This window comes from Oryzias melastigma, linkage group LG20 (assembly GCF_002922805.2).
Source record: "Oryzias melastigma strain HK-1 linkage group LG20, ASM292280v2, whole genome shotgun sequence".
NCBI classification, from domain to species: domain Eukaryota; kingdom Metazoa; phylum Chordata; class Actinopteri; order Beloniformes; family Adrianichthyidae; genus Oryzias; species Oryzias melastigma.
In genome coordinates this window covers 3,172,498-3,195,729 of record NC_050531.1, presented here as the reverse complement: position 1 = coordinate 3,195,729, position 23,232 = coordinate 3,172,498, and the positions used below count along the sequence as shown (strand labels likewise).

At 40.2% G+C, this 23,232-nt stretch overlaps 2 protein-coding genes across 3 annotated transcripts; both read right to left on the bottom strand.

Annotated features, from left to right (window-relative positions):
* Positions 1-293: 293 nt before the first annotated feature.
* On the bottom strand, positions 294-9,621 carry pks1 (polyketide synthase 1). Its single transcript, XM_024280617.2, has 4 exons — positions 9,405-9,621; positions 9,133-9,336; positions 8,885-9,066; positions 294-6,711 (listed from the first exon to the last, which is right to left on the bottom strand). Exons 1-4 carry the CDS (start codon positions 9,589-9,591, stop codon positions 1,306-1,308), a joined length of 5,979 nt encoding a protein of 1,992 aa, XP_024136385.2. The 5' UTR covers positions 9,592-9,621; the 3' UTR covers positions 294-1,305.
* A 2,357-nt stretch (positions 9,622-11,978) lies between these two features.
* LOC112151485 (ATP-dependent zinc metalloprotease YME1L1) lies at positions 11,979-23,126 on the bottom strand. Of its 2 annotated transcripts, none has more exons than XM_024280448.2 (18): positions 22,858-23,125; positions 22,256-22,375; positions 20,764-20,932; positions 19,441-19,533; positions 19,255-19,364; positions 19,034-19,184; positions 18,856-18,963; positions 18,421-18,594; positions 16,759-16,911; positions 16,556-16,688; positions 16,414-16,476; positions 15,059-15,171; positions 14,832-14,987; positions 14,610-14,761; positions 14,406-14,532; positions 14,253-14,326; positions 12,575-12,661; positions 11,979-12,503 (listed from the first exon to the last, which is right to left on the bottom strand). In XM_024280448.2, exons 1-18 carry the CDS (start codon positions 22,891-22,893, stop codon positions 12,363-12,365), a joined length of 2,160 nt encoding a protein of 719 aa, XP_024136216.1. In that variant the 5' UTR covers positions 22,894-23,125; the 3' UTR covers positions 11,979-12,362. The 2 variants fall into 2 exon arrangements, with proteins under 2 accessions (XP_024136216.1, XP_024136217.1); XM_024280449.2 differs by having other exon boundaries at positions 12,363-12,503; positions 18,880-18,963; positions 22,858-23,126.
* Between the last annotated feature and the right edge of the window lie 106 nt (positions 23,127-23,232).

The window sequence follows — 23,232 nt, the reverse complement described above, 5'->3', positions numbered from 1 at the left end:
AAAATGTTTGGTGAGGAGCTCCTGGAAACTACAGTATTTCTGATTAAAAAAAAAGAAAAGCATGGACACAAAAGTACATTTCCTTTTAACATTGAGAACTTTCAACAATGTCTCTTATCAGTGTCCTGATCCATAAACACACCATGACATGTTGTGTCATTTGCCAACAGTTGACTTGTCCATAGAATCTCAGGTGTTGACAAATTTTGAATCATTATTAGTTGTAAATCCAAAAGGAAATGAGCTAGAAAACTTTACCAAACATCAATGAAGATAAGATGCTTATAAATGTGTTTTTGTTTTTTTTTCAAATTTGGTTTTTATTAGAAAAACTATGTATTTTATTGAGGGAACAGCAGCTACAAACATAGACAGCAGCATGATTTCAATGATTTATTCCCACGAAATCCAGACAGCTTGAAGAAAATAAACTGATTACAGTGAAGAGAACATATGAAGAAAACTCAATTATATAGAAATACAGATTACAGCATAAACTTTATATGTAGATTTTCAAACTACAAAAAGTGTTTGTGGTTTAATAGTTTCAGGATCAAGTTGGAGATTCAAATCTTTTGGGTTTTATTGAAAAGGAGGAAATGATGACTTTAAATCAAACAAAAGCAGAAAAAAATCCTTACACAATAGACTGACGTCTATACCTTTCAGAACAGCTGCCAAGAAATTCTGCACTTTATTCATGTAGCTATACCTGCCATTTTCATTTTATTTAGAAATAAAGGTTATCTGTGTTTTACTAACGTACTAATACTAATTAAATGTTCAAATACTTATTTTTGACAGTTTTTTTTCTTTGAAACTGTATTTTATTCTTTATATGCACTAAATACAAATTGATTCTCATAAAGACAAAGTACTACTACAAAACAAGTTTTTTTCAGCATATAAGAAGAATTTAAGTTCTAGAAAAACACGCAAAAAAAAAAAAAATATTGACCAAATCTTGATTACTTTTTTGTTTACATTTATATATTCCTCCTTCATGATCATTTGTTGAAAAAATTGGACAAAAATATGGAAGACATGGCTTTCATTTTTTATGAAAACGGTCCTTGAAGACGATGGTGTGAAAATTTGAATAAAAAAATGAACCACAGACTGTTTTCTAGTCATTTCCTCTCTAACAAACATTTTAGCATATAAACACGAACAAGAAGAAGCTAAATCCTTCACAAAGTCAAACTAAAGGTATTAGAAGAAAGAACAATCCTGACGTTGCTGTTTAAAGTTCCAGATATACTTTGAAGTCAGTGCTTTTAGAAGCTACACAGGTGAGGCTAGAATTTAGCCGCTGCTCAGAACAAACGTCTCCAAAGACACGAGTGTGCTGCTGGGATCCAGAATGATCACTAAAGGCACATTCACTCCCGTCTCCTGAAAAATCTTGTTCTGCAGAGTCATGGCTAGCATGGAGTCGACCCCCAGCACACACAGGGAGGCCTCGTCCTCCAGCTCCTCCACCCTCATGTTCAGCATCTCGCTGACGACAGTCCTCAGGCGTTGGCGTGTGGAGTACAGAGGCTGAACTCTGGGTTCACCTCCACCTTTGAGCTCCGCTGCCACCAAAGCGGACAGCCGCTCCCTCAGAGAGGCGTTTTGGGAGAGAACGTGGTCGTGGAGGTTCCTGTAGTTGAATTTGCAGATGACTTGCTGCGGTCTGTTCATGATGAGGCACATTCGGAGTGTCTGGTGGATTTCGTTCAGACTCATTACCATCATCCCTTTGGCCTCCAAGAACCTCTGGAAATGCTCTTTGTTCAGCAGCAGACCCACGTTCAAAGGACCCCAGTTGATGGACTGGCCAGCGAGGCCACGGTTTCTCCGGTAATGACAGAAGGCATCAAGAAAGGAGTTGGCTGCAGCGTAGTTGCACTGCGAGGCATTGCCAATGAAAGACGAGATGGAGGAATAGCACACAAAGAAGTCCAGCTTGTTGTGAAGCGTTGCATAGTGGAGGTTGAGGACGCCGCTAACTTTAGGCTGCAGCACCTTTCTGAAGAGATCCTCATCGAGGGATTGGATCAGCGCGTCGTGCAGCACCGCGGCACTGTGAAAGACTCCAGTGATCGGACAGGACGGGAATCTTTGGAGTATCTCTGAGATTGCGTTCACCACCTGCACCAAAGAGGACACGTCACACTGGATGTTTAGGATGGAAACTCCATATCTCTTCTCCAGGAGATTCATCTCAAACTGCCTTTCCTCTGATAGACTACGTCTCGACAGTGTCGCAATGCAACCGCCGCCGTTGCAGGCGATAAACTTAACCGTCTCAAGCCCCAAACCGGAGATCCCACCAGTTACGATGTAAACGGCGCTCTTTTTAAAGATCTTTTCTGGCTTCTTAAGAAGAGGAACATCAGAGGGCGGACAGTTGGTGCCGTCGTAGTTCAAAACAACCTGCTGCACTTTAGTTGTGGTGAAGTAGGACTCGGACTCTCCTACCTGATGCAACTCCATTCTCAGAGGCAAAGAGACCTCATCAAAACCCAAAGACGACAACCACTTGGAGATGTTTCCGTTTTGTTCTCGTAGATTAGACCTCTGGAGAACGTTGGCCACGTCAACTTTGTGCACTAGAATGTTCTTCTTCTTCAGTGCAAACATTCTGGACGCCATGTGAGTGCTACACACAAACACAGCATGCACCACCTGGTCATCACCGCCACACACCTCCTGCCAGGAGGGATCAAACGGAGGCAGAAAAACCACGGCGCCACAGCGTTGAGGTTTCCGACTAACATGAGACCAAGAAGAGACGTTCCAGCCCGACCTGCTCGCCGTTAGCGCCAAGACCTTCACCAGAGCAGAGGCGGAGTTTGAGGAGACAACAACCAACTGTCTGCGATGGTTTTTCACCTCAGAGAGCCGTTTCTGCAGGATCTCCCATGCCAGTATGAAGAAGGACACACATGGAGTCTCCCTGAGAAAAGGAAGAGTCTTTGTCCTGTAGCACGCCGCTTCCGGAACCACAACTGTTGTGGTGGCTTCAACGGCATAGCATGAAGCGATGTGATCTCCAACTCTAAATCTGTGCGCGTCCCTCCCAACTACTGTGACGATGCCACTGAAATCTAAAGCTAGCAGTTTGTGCCTCTGAGAGCCATGCTTGCTCCAGTAAACTGTTTCGCCAAAGTCTGAGTGGGAAGTGGTGACAGGGAAATAATCCGATGAATGCACGCACACACGGGTTAGCTTAACTTCTATAGACTTTTCTAGAACAGGATTTGCTTGTTTGTCTGCCGGAATCGCAGATAAATTACCCACTCTGTAGGGATCATTGGTTTGGAGTACAAAGTCCTCAAGGTGATCAAAGGGAGCACCACTTTGGCTAAAGTCTTCAACTTTCACTTGAGTCTGTGTTATCCTGGATCCCCAGATCTGCCCGTTGCTAATCCTCACTTCCTGATGTTTGCAGGATCTTATGACACGAGCTAACATCTGAACGTCCTCACTGGTGACAAAAGCAAGGTCAACAAGTTGAAAGGAGAGATCAGCAAGCTCTGCTGCACAGGCCCGCGTCAAACCGGACAGTACAAATCCAGCACTCACGTGATCCACGGCCGTTTCGGTTGATCTGTGAGTAATGACCCGCAAAGAGCAGCGGCGTTTGCTCTCCTTCACGGCTAAAACAATCTGTCGAAAAAACTCACAGCAAGTCACCAAGGACTGCAGCATCGTCTCAGCTGATAGGTGTGTGAGGTCCTCTACACCCCAAAGAAACAGGACGTCTGTCAGAGCTTCGTTGGAGTGAAGGGCGTCCAACACCAAGTCTCGAACTTGATCTGCAGTTAGTTTCTCTTTGCTCTCCACAAAAACCGATTCCGGGCTCAGGTAAGGTTTGAGCCTGTTGGCAATAGAGAGCTTGTCCTCAAACACGATGGCTTTCATCTCACAGTTTTCCAAGTCTGTTTCGAGTCCAAATGCAACAGTTTCATTGTGGAAAAGCAATGATTGTGGAACACTTGAATCTAAAAATGAGATTCTGACCCCTTTTAGTTCCACCAAAACTTTTCCGTCTGTGGTAGAAAAGCAGCCGCAAACGTCAAGGAATTCTGGAGCCTGATGAGTTACTCGTGAGTACATGACCATCTTCTCTTGGAGAGGTCCTGACATGACCATACTTGCAATCCCTGAGGGGAATCCCTGCTTGACTCCAAGCTGTTCCATTGCTACAACAGCAGTCATTTGCATGAAGTAATCCAAAACCACCGGGTGAAGGAAACACTCATGGAGATGTCCCAGAACTTCACCAGGAACCTGCAAAGTTGTCACAGCTTCTTTGAGCTCATTCCCAAATTGCACATCGTTGAGGTGCTGAAACGGAGGGCCATACTCAAACCCGGCTTCAGACAGAACTGAGTACACCTCCTGCTTTGTCATGACCACTTTGCACCTTCGATAGATCACATCTGGACAAATACTTGGTTCCTCCAACACCAACTTCTCCTTGGTGTGGCTGCATGTGCCAGATGCATGTGTTGCTACTGAAGATTGAATTTTAAATAAAGTTTCTGTCCCTGAATGTTGTAGAGTCACCTTCAGCTGCTGGGATTTGGAGGTGAGAGTTAGGACACTCTGAAATGTGAGACTGAGACTGACTGGAGGTACTGGACTCCTCGACTGAAGGCTCTCCATCACTGAAGCTAAGGCCAACTCTACATAAAACGAACCGGGGACTATGGGAACGCCATTGTTCTTGTGCTCCCACAGGTATGGCGCGACGTCCAATGACAGGTTGAAGGTAAATTCTTTGTAGTTTGGGTTTATTTGAGAAAGAAATGGGTGGTGAGAGATGGCCAGTCCATTATCATTCCTCAAAGCTTCAAAATTCACATTGTTCTTTGAGTTGTCAAACTGATAAACTGGAAAAGTTGTGGGCAACATCTCACCACCCTTGTAGAACTGGTTCCAGTCCACGTTCACGCCAAGTTCAAACAGCCTGGCCATAGCAAAGGAGATGGCTTCCAAATCTTTGCCTGGACGGACAACAGAGAGAACGGTGGTGTCTCCTCTAAGAGTCTCATGGATGTATCTCTGGAGACTCCTTCGTGGTCCAACCTCCACAAAAACCAGGTTTCCTCCGGACTGACTCTCTCTGACTGCAGCCCGAAGGGCTTCCTCAAAATAAACTGGCTCTCTGATGTTTTTTCTCCAGTAGGTGCCAGAAAGGAAATCTCCATCAGAACATTTTTGTCCCGTCACAGTTGACAACAGTTTGCATTCCATGTTGTTGCTGTGCAAAGAGCCAATGCGCCTCTCGATGTCATCAAGAACCGGCTCCATCAAATGACTGTGATAAGCAGCTGGAACGTCTAAAGCACAAAGAAACAGACTTTTGTCTGTAAATGTGAGCTTCAGTCTCTCGTGGAGGCCGTCTACAGCATCTGCATCTCCTGACAGGGTGCATGACCGGGGGCTGTTGAAGGCAGCCACACAAACCTTACCAGAGAATTCCGCAAGAACTTCCAAAACCTGATCCACCTCCACGTTGCCGACAACTAGCATTTTCCCTCCTGTGACTTTACTCTGGAGAGTGCTGCGGTGGTACACCACCTTTACAGCATCTTCAAGAGATAGGAGACCAGAGCAGTGAGCAGCCGCAACCTCTCCGATGGAGTGACCAAGCACCGAGTCGGGTTTGACTCCCCAACTCTTCAGTAGACAAGCAAGACCGACCTGAAGTGCAAAAAGAAGAGGCTGGACAACGCCGGGACGGTTGAAATCACAGTCCTCACCACAAAGCCGTTTACTGATGATGATGGTTTCATGCTGGTGAAAGATCCTCTCAACCTCTCGGACCTTCTCTCTGAAAGCAGGAACATCCCTCATGAGCTGGCGGCACATCCCCTTGTAGGACACCCCGTTCCCACAGAACACAAAGACCACCCGGGTGTCGGACCGAACAGGCTCCACTTTGGCCTTCACTGCAGCTTTGAGCTGGTTTTGTAAATCTGGAAGAGAAGAGGCTGCAAAAGCTTTCCTATATTTGTGTCTGAGGTGGCTCCGCCCACATGCAGAGGTGTAGGAAAGCGCCTGCAGGTCAACCGTTTGACCGAGTCTTCGGTAAGTGTCTTCGGTGGTCAGAATCAGAGATTTCTCCGAGGCTGCTGACAGGACACACAGTTTTAACCCCGTTTTGGGAGGAGCTTCTTCATTGTTGTACTCCTTTAAAACTGCATGGGCATTTGTGCCCCCAAACCCAAAACTGTTCACCCCTGCCACCCTCCCATGAGGCCCTGCTGCCTCCCACCTTTCAGCTTTGCTTGGAACATGAAGCTTCAGGGCTTTCACGTCTACACTTGCACTGTCATCAGAGTAGAAAACAGTAGGAACGATGGTTTCATGCTTCATCATCAGAAGAACCTTGATGATTCCCGCCACTCCAGCTGCAGATTCCGTGTGTCCGATGTTTCCCTTCAGAGATCCGACCATCAGCGGCTTTGAACCTGCAGCTCTGGCTTCAGCGACTGCTTCAGAGATGCTTCCTGCCTCTGTTGTGTCTCCCGCTGGGGTTCCAGTGCCGTGGGCTTCTATGTACTGGACGTCGGCGATCTCCGAGTAAATTCCTCGCAGAAGCTCCGCCTGTTGAACCTTGGAGGGTTTGGTGATTGGAGTGACGGAGCGTCCATCCTGGTTTACTGCCGTTTTGCTGATGATCCCCCATATTCTGTTATGGTCTCTTTTAGCCTTTGTAAAGAAAGGATGAGGTCAATTATTTTTGGTATATAAAAATAGTAAAAAGAATAAAAATAGTAATTCTTGGATAAAGATTTATTTAAAGTGCAACTTTGAAACCGCCGCCTATAGTAAATGTGCTTTAGATGTTTAGCATTTCTAATCTAAAATGTATTAAAGTTGAAAATGTGTCTCAAATCTGAGATAGACACTAAATGAAGGGCTTTTACCCCCTGAAATGATTAGAAACTAACATTGTTGTGAGCAAATCGAAATAAATAACCCAAAAGATCATAAGTAAAACTCTCTATATCTCCAAAAAATATATATATTGTTAATTTTTTTGGCTCAAAAACATCTTTAATTACAAAACTTTTAATATTGTAATAAAAATTAAAGTATAATTATCAACTTTTTAAATATTTATTTAGAATAATTTCTAATAAATTTGACATTTCTGCATGTTTAATGGTCTAATATGCAAAAATCATTGCATTTGAGTCAAAGTTTCAGTATAATAAACACGTCTTAGTGAATTGTCTGAGTTTCTGTGACCATTTTTAACTAAAATGTAAGAGTGAGTATTGGCAAAAGTCCAGCGAAACGCTACGAATCGTGATACCTATCCTGAGATACAATGCATATTGTGATACACATCTCACGATACGAGACATATTGCGATGAGAGAAAAAAAAAATCACTTTTTTTTTTTTTAAAGAGTCATCCTAATTAGTAGATGACCCATAACACCAAAAACCGTGAGGCTGACTGAACCAATGAGACTTGACGTTTAACACAAGCTGGTTCTCACGAGATCTTGTTGTTCTGCTGCTCTAAGAGTGCAGTGCTGCCAACTAGTGGTTGGAGGTTTATGTGGAAAACAAAAGTAAGACAATGGACTCATTAACTGTGTAAATGCTTTGTATTCTTCTTCTGTACCTTTTCTAGTACATAAAAACTAAATCCAACTTTCAGCAATTTCAGCGATCTTGGTATCAAAACGTTCAGCTTGTTAAGGATATTATCACTTGCATTTTTAGTATTTGTGAACTTTATAATTTTAGGCGATTTTTGCAATTTGTTTTAAGCCCCACTGAAATGAATGTCAATTGTTCACATTTCTGTAATTTATGCAAAATATACAATTAAACCTATTCAGGATGTTCCGGAAATTCATACTTGTACTTTTGGTATTGTTAAATTTCACGCAAATTTTGAAATATTACGCAGTTTTTTTATGATTTTATTCAATTTTTGATATTTGTTTTTTATTCTTGCAATTGCTCTCATTTTTTACGCACTTTGAAACCTATAGATCCAATATTGTTATTAAAATGTTCAGCATGTTAAGGACATCAATGCTGGAGGTTTTTGGGGGCTAATTTTGAGTTAAGCTAGTATTTTATCAACATGCTAGTTTTTATTGGCTAATTTGGCATTTACTGAGGTTTTTGGGGATAATTCTGAGTTAAGCTAGTATTTTTGCAACATGTTAGCTTTTTTTGGCTAATTTGGCATTTACTGTTCTTGGGCTAATTTTGAGTTAAGCTAGTATTTTACCAACATGCTAGCTTTTTTTGGCTAATTTAACATCTACTGGGGTTTTTTTGGGCAAATATTGAGTAGCTAGTACTTTAACAAGATGCTAGGCTTTTTTTGTGTAGCTATTTTGGCATATGAGGTTTTTAAGGACAATTCTGAGTTAAGGTAGAATTTTAGCAAAGTGCCAGGTTTTTTGGTCTAATTTGGCACCTACTAAGGATTTTTAGGCTTTTTAGGAGGTAAGCTAACGTGTGACCAAAACATTTTTTTGGCTAATTTGACATCTACTGACATTTTGAGCTAAATCTGAGTTCATACCTTAACACATTTTAACATTTTACAGAATTTTTTCAGAGAAATTCTTTGAATTCTTTGTGCACTAAATGCAATTCCTGCTACTTTAAGTCCTTTAGCAATCTTATGCAAATGGCTTTAGCGTACAGTAAATTTCTCCCGCATCTTCTGCAAAAAGCTTAAGTATATTCACGCTAGCATTGTTGCAGGTAATGCAACTTTTCTTGTATTTTATTAAATATTGTCTTGTCAGCATTTTAAATCGATACACAAGAAGTATTTTAATATATCACCTTTTTCTTTTTCCTATACGTCAAGTAAAATGTGTGCAGGACTCTTAAAAACTCACACTTCTGAGAGGCTTCAGGAGCAGCACCCCGCAGCCTTCCCCTCGGCCGTACCCGTCTGCTCTGATGGAGAACGGCTTGCTGGTTCCTTCAGGGGAGATCATCTTTGCTTTGCTGAGAGCAACAAACACTCTCGGCTCTATTATGCAGTTAACTCCCCCACAGAGCGCCATCTCGCAGTCTCCTGCAGCAGAAGCTTAAGTTAGGACCACAGAGATCTATGAAGTGGTGCACTAGTGACGGCTGTTACCTTGCTGTAGGGCCTGACAGGCTACATGCAGAGCCACCAAAGAGGAAGAGCAGGCGCTGTCGATGACGAAGGAAGGCCCGGTCAGGTTGAAGGTGAAGGAAATTCTGTTGGCTGCGACGCTCGTGGCTGTTCCTGTGCCGTTGTAGTGGCTGATTATGTTTGGGTTGTTGTTCCTGAGCATCTCGTAGTCTCTGTTCATGAGACCTGCAGCAGCAGATCCATCAGTTATAAACCAAACTGTTCACATTTCCCTCCAGATGTGATGAACGTACCAATGTAAACTCCAGTTCTGGTCCCACTGAAGCTCTCAGTGGGAATCCCTGCATCCTCCAGAGCCCTGTAGGAGCACTGCAGGAGGAGCTTCTGCTGAGGGTCCATGACCTCCGCCTCCGCCTCCGAGATCCCAAAAAACTTGTGATCAAACTCGTTGAACCTCAAGATAAAACAGAGCAAATCCATCAGAATTCAAACACCAATCTGTGGGAGTGGAGGAGGGCTGCCACGATTAGTCGACGAATCAAAATAATAATCATTGATCAGTCAATGATTACAATAATCGTTTAGAGTGGAGGAGAAGCTCACCCGTCTATCAGAGCGGCTCTGCTCGTCTGGGTTTTTCCAGGTTTGGTGGCGTCGGCGTTGCACCAAAAGCTGGTGTCGAACCTCTCAGAGGGGACATCCGCCACACGGTTCTGTCCCTCCAACAGAACCTTCCAGAAACTCTCCAGCCCCTCACCTGCAGCATGAAACGTTTACTGCACATGCAACAATAATGAATCATAAACTTACAATCAAACTAAAACTGCACCTCCGGGGAAGTTACATCCCATCCCAACCACGGCTATTCCCTCCTCCATGGCAGGATCATGGAGTCCGTCTGACGCTCAGGTGTGTTCAGGTAGAAGTGCAGCTCCTGCAGCCTCACAGCCTTTTAAGCATCCAGCCACGTCCAGAAGACAAGCAGACTTTGTTTCCTTCATGCACAACCAGATCCTCTGATTATAGGACAGCTGGAAGAAAAGTTCTTTGTTCTTTTTATTATTTTGTTACAGAAAAAAAACAAGAATAAAGAAATTTCACTAAATTTTCTCCATCTGAAATTATGTTTTTTATCTGTAGACTCTTTCAGATTAATTAGGAGATCTTTAGGAAATTTAGTTGTGATCTGTTATCTGGAGTGATTTACAGCATAAAAATAAACAGTTAAGCAAAAAAAACTTTGTTCTGCATTTGACTGGTTTGTTTGTCTTATTGTGGGTTTTAAAATCCAGAAAATGACTTAAAAATGCTCCAAAACCTGAAAATGTGTTTTTCTTATTCATAGAAGCTTTTTAATTTTACACTCAATAATCCCGAGTTACTAACAAAAATCTGCAGCACAATATCTAATTTAAAAGGTTGAAGACTTAAAGAAAATGGAAGAAATATATAAAAACAATAAGCTTAAAAATTGTATTTGACTATTTATTTATTCAAATCCCTGTGAATTAGGAGTAGACAAAAATTTAGTTTGAAAAAGTTAATATTTGTGATGTAGAAGAAGTACTGGGCGTGGCCACGAGCTCCCAGCTCCGCCCCTTTCTGACACCTGCACACAAATAGATCCACGAACGTCTTTTTATTCCTCGTCTGATCTGGAATCTGGATCAAAACTGTTAATTTTATTTATTTTGCATCACTAATGTTCGGTTGGGGATGTGAGGGCTGTAAGCCAGTGGGAGAGAGTTATACTGAGCGCGCTCAGTTATGAGCATTGACGTGTATAGAGATGGACAGAGCAAGGCTGTGATGTCACCCATAAAAAATACCTGACCTCAAAATGAAGTCAATTTAATCACAATTTTTCCACTGTACAAATTCCGCCATGTTGGAACCAGACGATTTGAATAAGTAGTAATTGGTCAGAGTAATCATTTCTAGTGTTTTTTTTTTAAATATATATATATTTAATGACACAAAACGACACATGTACCTGAAAAAAGACAAAATTATAATATAATAACAATAACAGATACACAAACAAGCAAAAAAGCAAAAAAAGTAAACGAGTCTTAAGTTCTATGGCAATCACTCTCACCAATCAGGAGTGAGTTTGTCAAAAGGCCACACCCCTTCCTTTGAAAGCAGGTCAAACTTTGACTGTTTGAGGCGGGGCCACATGCTCTCACTGATTGGCCAGTTTATAACCTGAATCATTTATGATAAAGAAAATATTTCATGAAGTAAAATTAGTTTTAGCAAGAATGTGTTAAAAAGAGACACCAGAGTAAGAATGTTTATTGTGACATACTGAGTACTTCCTGTTTGGATCTGTCCAGTTCTCTTATATACCGTCTATGATTATGGGTGATGGTGGTTGATCTGAACAAACAGTCCCGCCCACAACTCAGGGGGGATTTTCTGATGAATTCCTGCCGCTCTGCAGAAACTATGTCCTAAAAAACGACTTTGTTTTATTCTATTTAGCTAAAAAACTGGTTATTCATAATAAAAAAATCACTGGGAACAATTTAAAATAGCTAAAAAGATGAGTGGATAGGAGAAATGAATGCTCTAAACCTAAAAATATATATTCTTAATACATTAAAGCATATTAACTCATACTCAGACTTGATCTTCTTGATCAAAACCTCAAAACTCTAATTTTATCAATATAATATGTGAACTAAAATATTACTTTGAATGTTTATTTCTGTTTAAAATGAAAAGGAATTTTGTTTAATTTCTGCAGATAACTTCTCCATTACAAAAAAGAATGCTTCTAAAGACATTTTTATCATTTTAATCAAATGTTAGTAAAAACATTTTCTGAAATTCTAACTTTGAGCTCATTCATGACAAACACATTTCTCTTTTTTGACCACTTGTCTTTATTTGCGCCTGAGCGGCCTTCGAGTCAAGTAACAGAAGCACCGAGTCGATTCCATGAGTTTGTTCATATTTACACGCTTCTCCTCCTCGAGTCCCAGCTGCTCTGAGAGGATGCATCAGTACTTCAGGAAACAGAGGACACACCTTTGGGCACTTTAATAAATAAGAAGACAACAGCTGATTGAAAGAGAAAGACAAAAGTCGATGATGAAGAACTTAATCTAAAGTGCCTCAAAAAAAACAAAAAGAAAAGCTGATGAGGAGGCGGAGCCACCATTTCACATTGAGAGAAATAAAAAGCGAACGGAAGGCCCCCCCGCTGCACAGTGTCATATTTACAGCCCGACGTCTGCGGGGGGTCAGTGGTCCAGAGATTTCCCCTCCAGAACCATCTGGATCTCTTTGGCATCCAGAGTCTCGTATCTCAGCAGAGCGTCCGCCAGCGTCTTGTGCTCCTTACTGTAGGTCTTCAGGAGGTTTCTGGCGCGTTCGTACGAGTCCTGCGGGGAGACACGGCGGGAATCAGACCGGCGTCTGGGTCGTCTGGACGTCTGAGGGGGCGGAGTCTCACCTTCAGTAACGCTCTCACTTCCTGCTCGATGGCGGCCTGAGTCTCGGGGCTTTGCTTGGAAACATCTCCGTACGTCATGACTCCCAGCTGCACACAACAGGAACTCAGACTTTCAAAATAAAACTGATTCATTCATTCAGGAAAAAATATTTTAAAATATTTTCTTTGGTTATTTAAGTTAATAAACAATATTAAAGGGAGACGGTGATTATCCAATAACATTTCTTCTTTTTTATGAGTTAAAAAAGTATTTTTAATAAAAATAAATTGACATATGTTTATTATTATTAATCATTTTACTCTTTGAATCTATTGAAAAACTAAACAACTCAAGAAATTATCTGAGATATTAAGTTTTTGTGTAAAAAATGTGAATCTTTTACTTTCTGAAACAAACTGAGGCTGCAGCGCCACCATCTGACCATTTAAATCAGGGGTCTGTTACCTCTCTATTGAGGCTCTCTGGGAAAAAAAATAAAAAGCTATAATTTTATAAAGTAATTTTAAGGGGAAAAAGTAAGTAAGTTGTAACTCAGAATAAATGGAAATTAAGATGTCACTCTGACTACATTACCCATAATGCTCCAACAATCCATTGAGCGGCTACATTGTAGTTTAACAAAGCTACAAAAAACGATTTTGACATATTTTTTTGCATAAAGTTACACAAAAAACTTAATTGAACTTAACTGAAGCAAAATCAGAATTCTATAGAAGGATTTTTGTGCCACCATATTGCAAGCAAAAGTCAGAAACAAAATTTAAAGTTTTGCAAATAAAATATTTAATACTTACTTTGAAAAACTTTCTTTTTGTATCATTTTTTTCACTGTGACTTATTTCTAAGAACTCATATTTACTTTTGTCCTAAAGTAGAAAAAAATATTCAAGAAAAAAATGCAACACATTTTTTGCTGTCTTTTCTGGTTTACTTTTTTAAGAAAAAAAAACGTTTTTATTTTTTGCAAGCACAATTAAGTTAGCAAACCAATAATGTTTTATTTTTTGAAAGCAAAAAAATTAAATATTTTAATTTTTTGGTATAAAAAAAGTTTGCAGACACAAATATTTTTGCAAGCAAAAAAAAGGTTGCAAATAAAAAAAGAAAAGGTTTTTCAAAGCCTATAATAAATATTTTATTTCCAACACTTCGTGTGGAACTAAGACAATGTTGATCTCAAAACTGTGACTTTTTCCTACAATATGGTGGCACAAAAATCCCTCCATAGAATTTATGCTTGTAGCACGCAAGGCTAAAATTTAGATTTTTTATTTTTGAAAAAGTTAAAGATTTTTAAGTGAAAATACGGTATGGGTAACTCTGATTTGAGTTTAATTAGTTAGATTTTCCAATTGCTGGCTGAGGAGTACCACAAACACTGATTTTGTTTTTTTAATCATTTCGTAAACTACAATATATTCTGAACTACACTATAACATTTCCTGCGATATGATCCAATGTGAACCAGAGTATCTTTTATTTTGAAAGGGAGACCAAACCTATTTCATATTTTGAAAAAAAGGATCAATTTTCTCAGCATTTGAAATGTTTTTGAGCAAATAAAAACAATTTTTAATTTATATTTATTCTTTATACACAAAGAAAAAGTTTTGGTTTTGAGGAAATTTTAAAGAATCTTTGAGACACATTTGACAACTTCCTGTTTTCTGCGTTTACCTTATCGCTCATGCCGAACCGGGTCACCATCATCTTTGCGATTTTGGTCGCTCCGTCAAAGTCACTGGAGGCTCCTGCAAACAGGAGATGAAGAGGAGGTTGAGGCGGTGCTGTGCCGCTCTCACGTCCCATGATGCTCTGGGCTCCTCTTACCCGTGGTGATGTTCTCGTTTCCGAAGATGAGCTCTTCCGCCACGCGGCCGCCCATGCTGACGTCCATCTGAGCCAGCAGCTGCGCCCGCGTCTCGCTCCAGCGGTCGTTCTCCGGCAGCATGGACACCTTCAGCCCAAACATCAAAGGAAACATCAAAGGAAAGATCAAAGCCGGAGACACAAACTGGAGGTACGAGCGCTCACGTGGCCGAGAGTGGGTCCTCTGGGCATGATGGTGGCCTTATTGATGGGCATTGCATCTTTGGTGTAGTAGGCGACAATGGCGTGCCCTGATTCGTGGTACGCCGTGATAGTTTTGTTCTTCTTGTCGATCACCACGCTTCTCCTCTCAGGACCTGGAGGGAAAGCGGAAGTCACGCCTCCTGCTGACTCATCAGGTCAGATCAGAGCGGCGTGAGCGCTCACCCATCAGGATCTTGTCTTTAGCGAACTCCAGGTCCTTCATGGTGACCATCTCCTTCCCGTCCACCGCCGCCTTCAGGGCTGCTTGGTTGACCAGGTTCTCCAGCTCCGCCCCCGAGAAGCCCACGGTTCCCCGGGCGATGATCTCCGGGTCGACGGCTGCGGGAACACTTTGTTCTTTGAGAAGAGGATCAAAGCCAGAAAACGAGCTGGGATGAGATCAAACAAACCTGGGTCCACTTTGATCTTGAAGAGGTACCATTTAAGGATTTCTGTGCGTCCTTTCACATCCGGACGGGGGACGGTCACCTGCATGTCGAACCTCCCGGGCCGCACCAGCGCACTGACGGAACCAGAAAGGAAACTCAATTAGAGCTGCTGCAAACCATTATTTTAATAGTCGACTAATTAAGAAAAAAAACTTTTTTTGTTGTTTTTTTCCTTTTTTTTTTTGAGAAAAAAAAAACATTTACTTTTTTCAAGCGCAATTAAGTTTGCAAACGCAAAAATATTTCTTTTTTGCAATCAAAAAATGTAAATATTTTTATTTAACCATCATTAGCTTTAAACTAAAACTACATATATAATTACATGTGATAATGCTAGTGTGAATGTTGTAAGCTGAACGTGGCCGCTAAAGACGGCAGAGCAGTTAGCTGTAAATGCTAAAGCTGAAAGCTTGCCAAAATATTAGCTAAATGCCAAATTAGCCAAAATATTGGAAATATGTCTAAATTAGCCAAAGACAGCTAGCAAAATGCTAAAATGTTAGCTTAACTCCAAATTAGCCAAAAAACTGGAAAATGTCTAAGTTAGCACAGAAAAAACAGCTAGCATAAAGCTAAAACATTAGCCAAAATACTGGAAACATGTCTAAATTAGCCAAAAACAGCTAGCAAAATGCTAGGTCAGATACATCTATAAATCTAAACGCTGCAGCATCAATTAACATTTGTTATGATAATTTCACTGCTTTGAAACCAGGAAAAATACTTTTAAATACACAAAAACAATCGGGGATAAAGCTAAAAAATTCAAAAAAACAAACCTTAAAAATCAACATAATCTAAAATTAATCTAATTTTTGCATTCCTTCACTGTCATGCACACCTAGAAGAGCACTTTATCCGACTCAAAACAGTCATTTAAGAAAAACACGAATAATAAATAAATTATTAGAACTTCAGTAATAATAATTCATAATAATCAACTTATTATAAATTCATGTTTTTTTATTTTATTTTATTTATTCAAGATTGGAAACAAAAAAATTACCCCTCGGTGGTGTCAAAGTGAAGTCGTTTATAATAAAAATAAACTTGATAAGGCCACCTTTTTAGTTTTACTTTGGACTTTTACTGCGCCACAATGTCACAAACTAAAAAAAAACAAACTTAAAAATAAGGTTTTTAACAGAAATCATTAGGTTTAAAAATTCACTCAATTGAAACCGATTAATTCGATTAATTAATTTATAATGAAGAAATGTTTTCCAAATTGTAAAAACTTTAGGAAACACTCAAATCAACCGTTGGATCTAATTCAAAGCAGCACATGACAATAATAATCCTCTAAACTGACGTACTTGTCCAAAGCTTCTGCAAAGTTGGTGGCTCCGATGACGATGACGCCTTCGTTCGGTTTGAATCTGTAAAACATGAAAACTTCCGTCATTCAGGAGAACTTTCTCCACATAAACGATTCTGAGACGTTTAAACGGCGCCGACCCGTCCATCTCCGCCAGCAGCTGGTTGATGGTCTGTCTGGAGTACGGATGCATTGGAGACTCGATCCGTTTCCCACCGACGCTGTCCAGCTCGTCGATGAAGATGACGCAGGGGGCGTTGGCTTTGGCTTCCTCTGTGAGCCACAGATGAAACTGTTGGTGGTTTTGGTTTAACTAACGACGTTTGTGTTTCTGCAAACTCACTGAAAAGATTCCTGATGCGACTGGCGCCGACGCCCACGAACATTTCATCAAACTCCGACCCGGAGGCGTAGTAGAAAGGAACGTCGGCCTCTCCGGCCACGGCTCGAGCCAAAAGAGTTTTCCCTGTTCCTGGAGGGCCGACCAGGAGAATCCCTGGAGAGATTCAAAAGGAGTTTGGTAACAACAAAATATATAAAAAAAGTGAAATCAAAGGTTCAACTCAGAGGTGTCAAACTCAATCGCACAAGGGGCCAAAATCCAAAACACACCTTAGGTCGTGGAGCGAACAGGATAAACATTTATTGAACACTCTAAAACTACATTTATAAAGCTTTAAACTGTAACTTTTAACATAATTATGAACTAGATATATAGCATTAACTGTGATAATACTAGTGTGAATGCTGTAAACTTAATTTGGCCGCTGAAGATGCTAGTGCTGAAAACACTAAGGCTGAAATTACCGAAGCTGATAGCTGAAACGGTGATAGCTGAAAACACTGAAGCTGATAGCTGAAACGGTGATAGCTGAAAACACTGAAGCTGATAGCTGAAACGCTGACAGTGGAAAACACTGAAGCTGATACCTAAAAACACTGAAGCTGATAGCTGAAACGCTGATACCTAAACACACTAAGGCTGATAGCTGAAAACACTGAAGCTGAAACCACTGAAGCTGATAGCTAAAAACACTGAGGCTGATAGCTGAAACGCTGAAAGCTGAAAACACTGAAGCTGAAACCACTGAAGCTGATAGCTGAAAACACTGAAGCTGATAGCTGAACTGCTGATAGCTGAAAACGCTGAAGCTGAAAACACTGAAGCTGATAGCTGAAATGCTGATAGATAAAAACACTGAGGCTGATAGCTGAAAATTCCGAAGCTGAAACCACTGAAGTTGATAGCTGAAACGGTGATAGCAGAAAAAACTCAAGCTGAAATTACTGAAGCTAATGGATGAAAATGCCGAAGCTGAAACCACTGAAGCGGATAGCTGAAAATGCTGAAGCTGATAGCTAAAAACACGGAAGCTGATTCGCTGATATCTGAAATAGTAATAGCTAAAAATGCTGAAGCAGTTAGCTGAAACCGCTGAAGCTGATAGTCAACTCAGATATTAGTTAAGTGCCAAACTAGCTTAAAAACTTAGGTTAGCCAAAACAGCTAGCACGTAGCTGAAAACAATAGCTAAACTTTAAAAAAGAATAAAAAAAACTGGAAAAAAAACTAAATTAGTTAAAGCAGCTAGTATGTAAATATTAGAATAACTTCAAAACAGCCTAAAAAACTTTTGAAAAAAGAAATTAGATAAAACAGCTAACATGTAGCTGAAATTTAGCTGAACTCCAAAATAGCCTGAAAAATCTCTGTAAATGCCAAAATAGTCCATAAAACTAGCAGAATGCCAACTTTAAAAACCATAACTTTTTCACATAATTATGAATAATAAAAATGCAGGAATATTATTCCAGAATAAATCAACTTAAACTTTAAATAACTTTCAGTATTTTACTCTCAGTAAAAATATATTTTGTCTAAATGATACAAGTTAGAAATACGCGCAAGATAACATCGGGTCATTAATAATAACAGAATAAAATGATCTGGAGGGCCGGATCCGGCCCCCGGGCCTTGACTTTGACACGTGTGGTTTCAGATTACCTTTTGGTAGCTTTCCGCCCAGAACGGTGAACTTCTGAGGATTCTTCAGGAACTCCACCACGTCCTGCAGCTCGTTCTTGGCCTCCTCTACGCCTTTGACGTGCTCGAAGGTCACGTTCTTCATCTGGATGGGGTCCACCGCCGAGTCCAGACCCGACGTGGTGCGAAACCTCACTGTTGAAACCAAAAACAGGATCTTCCACGTGGTTCTTCTTCACGATCGTGTATGAAAGAGCAGCTGGTTGCAGATTTAGCTTCAAAGAGATGCAATGATCCACATGCACGCTCCAGCATGAAGACGATCCTCATGTCAGTGAAGGATTCTAAGGCTACAATCTGCTGATTGTTGTTTTTGTTGGTTCATCAGAGGAACGTGCATGTAGAGTCATGCTTTTACTTTTTAGGACGAAGGAAAGAATAAAAACGGAAACAAACCAGCATCAGAAAAGGAGCCTTTACCAGAGAAGAAGGGGGTTCTGGAGAGGCCGTAGAGGCCGATGAGGAGGAGGACCAGCAGGATCAGCCTGGTTCTCCTCAGCGCGTCTGAGGAAACAGGAAGTGGTTAAAAGTAGAAACACAGAAGCAGATCCTGGAGGAGTGATGGAGCGCGTACCTTGTGCTCTCTGGGTTAAAGCCTGCGACCTCATGAACCCGTCGGTGAAGCCGGTCTTGAAGGCCTCGTGTTGGTTCTCTGGGAGGTTTCGTTGTTTCACCACCTGATCGATCGAGTGCGCTTCAGCTCCTTTGTCCCTCAGGAGTAATCCCTGCGGAGGAGAGGCCAGTTTGAGACCGATGTAACACGACCGCTACAGATCAGGAGTAAACGGCGGTCACCTTCATGAAAGCCGGCGTGTACGCCTCCGACTCCACAGGGCCGTCGTAACCCGACTCCCCCCGCCTGCTCTTTGTTCGGAGCGTCTTGAAGCCCCGCCTTTGAACCGACACTGAAGCACACATGAAGGATGAAGGTTTCTGCCCCGTTTGAAGCGAAAACAAAGCGGACCGACAGTAGAGTCTTACCGGGAAGGAGGTGGAGCTGCTGACAGAGCTCCTTCAGGGGGCTGCGGTGGAAAACCGGAGAGCCGAGACGCAGCGAGCTTCTCTGGGAGAAACCTGGAGGAGGAAGCGACGACGGTTATGAGACCCGACAGAAAAATACACAAATCTATCAGGAAAGAATAGTATAAAAAGTATATTTTTAACCATGTGTTGTGAATTTATTATAAAGAAAAAAAAGAAAAGCAAATCTAAACTTTGTGTCTTAGTGGACAAAATCAATATCTGCAAATATCCGCCACAGTTGCAAAAGAAATATTATCGGTATCGCTGATAACCAATCAGTGTTTATCCCTTAATATCAATATCTGTTGCAAACATGTTAACTTCATAAATGGTCGTCAGTGTTGAAGGTTTATATTAGGACTGTCAAATAATCGAGTTTTTAACGCATTATTTGTTTTTTATTGTGTATTTTTTTTAAATTGCGTTATTCTCTTCCTACAAAAAAATGATTGCATCAACTTCACTCCTGTTAAATTTTTATGTTTAAACTATTTTTCACACAATGGAGCTTAAAAGCGATGCGACACGTTGTCACGGTAACAGTTCCTTCTCTCGTCATTTCGGAGGGAAAGATCGGCTCTTTCCTGCATGTTTTTATCCAGATGATGAAGCAAAAGTTTGTTTCAAAGAAACAAATTCTAAATATTGAATTCTTCCTTCTTAGATTCTGTCTTCTGCTTCATCGTAGTCTTCAAAATGATCAAACAGGTTAAAAGAAACTACAAAATCCCTCATGTCTTAGTGTCATAAGATGGAATAAAGTATGCATTATGATATTAATTACAAGTTAGTGGACAATATTTTTTTAATTGCTCAGAAAAATGTTCCTACTGTTTTCCAGGAGCTTTTTAGTAGAACAATCTGGATCTGACGTATTTATATTGTTAAATTATTCGCGTTTAAATAAAAAGAAAAAAACCTTGGTGGTTTAAAAGTAAAGTTGGAAATCTTATAATAAAAAAAAACTTCACAAAATTAAAGTAAAACACCTCAAAATGAGGCAATTATTGGGTTAAAAATGTTTGCGATTAAAATCGATTAATTCATACAGGCCACGATTAATTAATCGCATGACAGCACTAGGTTTAATATCTTTAGGTTGCTCTGGTTTGCATTTGTAGCCTAGTATCCGTCTCTTCGATTTGTGAGACATTTTTCTCCTGCAGTCACGACCTTTAACCTTCAGAAGATTTCTCGTCGTGTTTTTCTTATTTTTACTTCCAGTCATTTCAACAGTTTTAGACAGTCGTGTCACGCTAAATTTGAGGTTTTCCCGCTCACCGTGCTTGTTGTGGAAGAAGCTGGTGGTAGAAACATGGCTGGTCTTCCATGTGGACGCGGCGGCGGGCGGCTCCTCCGGTCCCGGTGGAGGTAGTAACCTTCTGACCAGCTCGTCCAGATGACCGGTCCGGATCTCAGACAGACCCAGATCCCTGAGACTCACATTCGGCTACGGATGAAGGTGTCAACACGTCAGGAAAACAAGAAGCTTCAGGGATTCTGACAGAAGATTTTAGGTTTTCATTTTAGAAACTCTCCGTTAAATGAGCAACACAACAGATGCAACAATTATCAATTTAAGTTCCTCTAAATGTCGTCAATCTGAGTTTATTTGCAGCTGTATAATATTTTACATAAATTACTTGTAAATAAACTTTAGTCACAGAGATGCAAATAAGAACAAGCAAATGAGAAGAATCAAAAAAAGAAAACTCTTAAAGGAACGTTTCTTTTCCTAAATTTATATTTTACATTATTAATTACAAAACAGATTTTGTAACTGCTTTTAAAAGATTTATCATCAATAGATTTATTCTCAAAATAATAAAACAGTGGTATTTAAATTATGACATTTTTAGCCAAAATCCATAAACTTGTCAGTTTCTAGGACATAGTTTCTGGAGAGCGGCAGGAGTTCATCAGAAATTTACCTCTGAGCTGTGGCAGTTAGCCTTCCCATCATCCCTTTGCTCACTCTCTCCCACTAGCTTACAGCCCCTCACAACCGCAAAGCAACTTTTGAGGTGCTACAAAAATGGCGAGCAATATCAGCTCTTCGTTTACAAGTGGATGTGTCAGAATGGGGCGGAGCTTGGGACTCTTCATCACAAATACGATATTTTATAAACTGAATTTTAGTTTCTGCTCCTGATTTACAACAATTTAAATAAAAAAATTAACATAAATGCAATGTTAAGCTTAATTTTCTCCATATATGTCCTCCATTATCAGAAAAAATGCCACAAAATCATGTTAAAAACACAATTTTCAAAGGAGGGGATCTTAAATTTGTAGTGCTTCGTAAATACTACAAAATAACGTAAAAGTTGGTCACAGAAAAACTAGAAATACTGCAAATATTGTATTTTTCCCCAGTCTAATGAACTAATAAATATAAATTTTGCATTATGTTGAGTAATTAATCATAATAAAACTTTTTTTTAAGTCACTCTACAAAACAATAAAATCACTAGAAGTAAATGTATACCAATTGTATTAATAAAAAGATGGCAAATCAGAGAAGTAAACTAGCCAGTTTTGAAAAAAGAACACAATACAAAGATATTTTAAGGCATTTACTTTTTATCTGTGTTTCTTTAGATACAAATTAACAGAAAATATTTTTTTCTTAAAAGCAACAATAACAAAACTGAGATTAATTTTAAAATATATTTTTTTACGTTTTGTTCTGTACAGATCAAAGTTAAATGCTTCTTAGTTCTGTTTAACAGTTTGTTTGGTTTAAATGATGTCAGTGTGACCAAAGGCCCACCTCTTTCAGGTAAGAAGTCTGCTCTGCAGAGAAGTCTGTGTGGAGGGTTTTCACTGAAGCTGTGGCCGAGTTCTTCAGGGAGTGGAAGGCGTTGATGACCTGACTTAAAGGCACTACCATCTGAGGAGATAACACACATTTTTACATGTGTATGAACATGACAGAGTAGACCAGATAAATAAATAAAAGCACGATTAATCTGTGTTTAGCTCATTGATTATAATAGAGTTCCTAACTGGACTAGAGGTGAGGATTATGTCAGAGTTTGTTCCAGCTGTTACAGAGGTTATATAACCTTCACACCACTAGGATTTAGCTAAAAATAATCGCTGAGATACATAAAAAATTGGGAGTAAGTAAAAGTAAGCACTTTATTAGTAGATCTACTGTGATATATAAGGTGTTATTAAGCGCTTACGTCACTCAGTCTTGACATTAGCCGATGCTAGCATTAGCATAAATGCTTTATCTTTGACTACAATTGATGTGTTTATCCCAAACAATAATAAAATAATGTATTTTTGTGCTACATTGTTAATAGACTCAAACAAGTGGCGTAAATTATATGGAATATAAAGATTATCCGTTTTTAGTAAGCTCACCTGCTGTGGCTGAAACGACGTGGATAAAGAAAACATTATTTAGCCTGGAAAAATGACCCCCCCAAAAAGCAGTTAGAGGGCGGAAGTATCCGTACAGGCCCCCTTTGACACGTACGAAAGCAGATCCGTCTCGAGCGATGTCCTTTTGTTTTCTCTTATTACACAACTTTTCGTAGTTACACAACTTTTTTTAGCTAACAGCGGCAAATGGATCCTCCACCGGCGTCCGAGGTCAAATGGACTACAAAATGACGTCAAATAACCAGAGCGAGCACCCATTGGATGAGGGTGAAGAGGACAACTTACATCATCGTTTTTTGCTTCCGAAATAATATTATAACCTTTTCATTGTAAAGATAATACATTTTATGAAAA

Bases quoted from the DNA above. Each gene is read 5' to 3' on its own strand.
- pks1 (XM_024280617.2), bottom strand. From the start codon at position 9,591: ATGGATTTGCTCTGTTTTATCTTGAGGTTCAACGAGTTTGATCACAAG. The intron at 9,337-9,404 runs GTACGTTCATCA...CTGCTGCTGCAG, and splicing joins CAGAACTGGAGTTTACATTG to GTCTCATGAACAGAGACTAC. The intron at 6,712-8,884 runs GTGAGTTTTTAA...TTCTTTACAAAG, and splicing joins TCCTGAAGCCTCTCAGAAGT to GCTAAAAGAGACCATAACAG.
- LOC112151485 (XM_024280448.2), bottom strand. From the start codon at position 22,893: ATGTTTTCTTTATCCACGTCGTTTCAGCCACAGCAG. The intron at 15,172-16,413 runs GTACGTCAGTTT...TGGTTCCGTCAG, and splicing joins TTTGCAGAAGCTTTGGACAA to TGCGCTGGTGCGGCCCGGGA. The intron at 14,762-14,831 runs GTGAGCGCTCAC...CTTTCCCTCCAG, and splicing joins TAAAGACAAGATCCTGATGG to GTCCTGAGAGGAGAAGCGTG.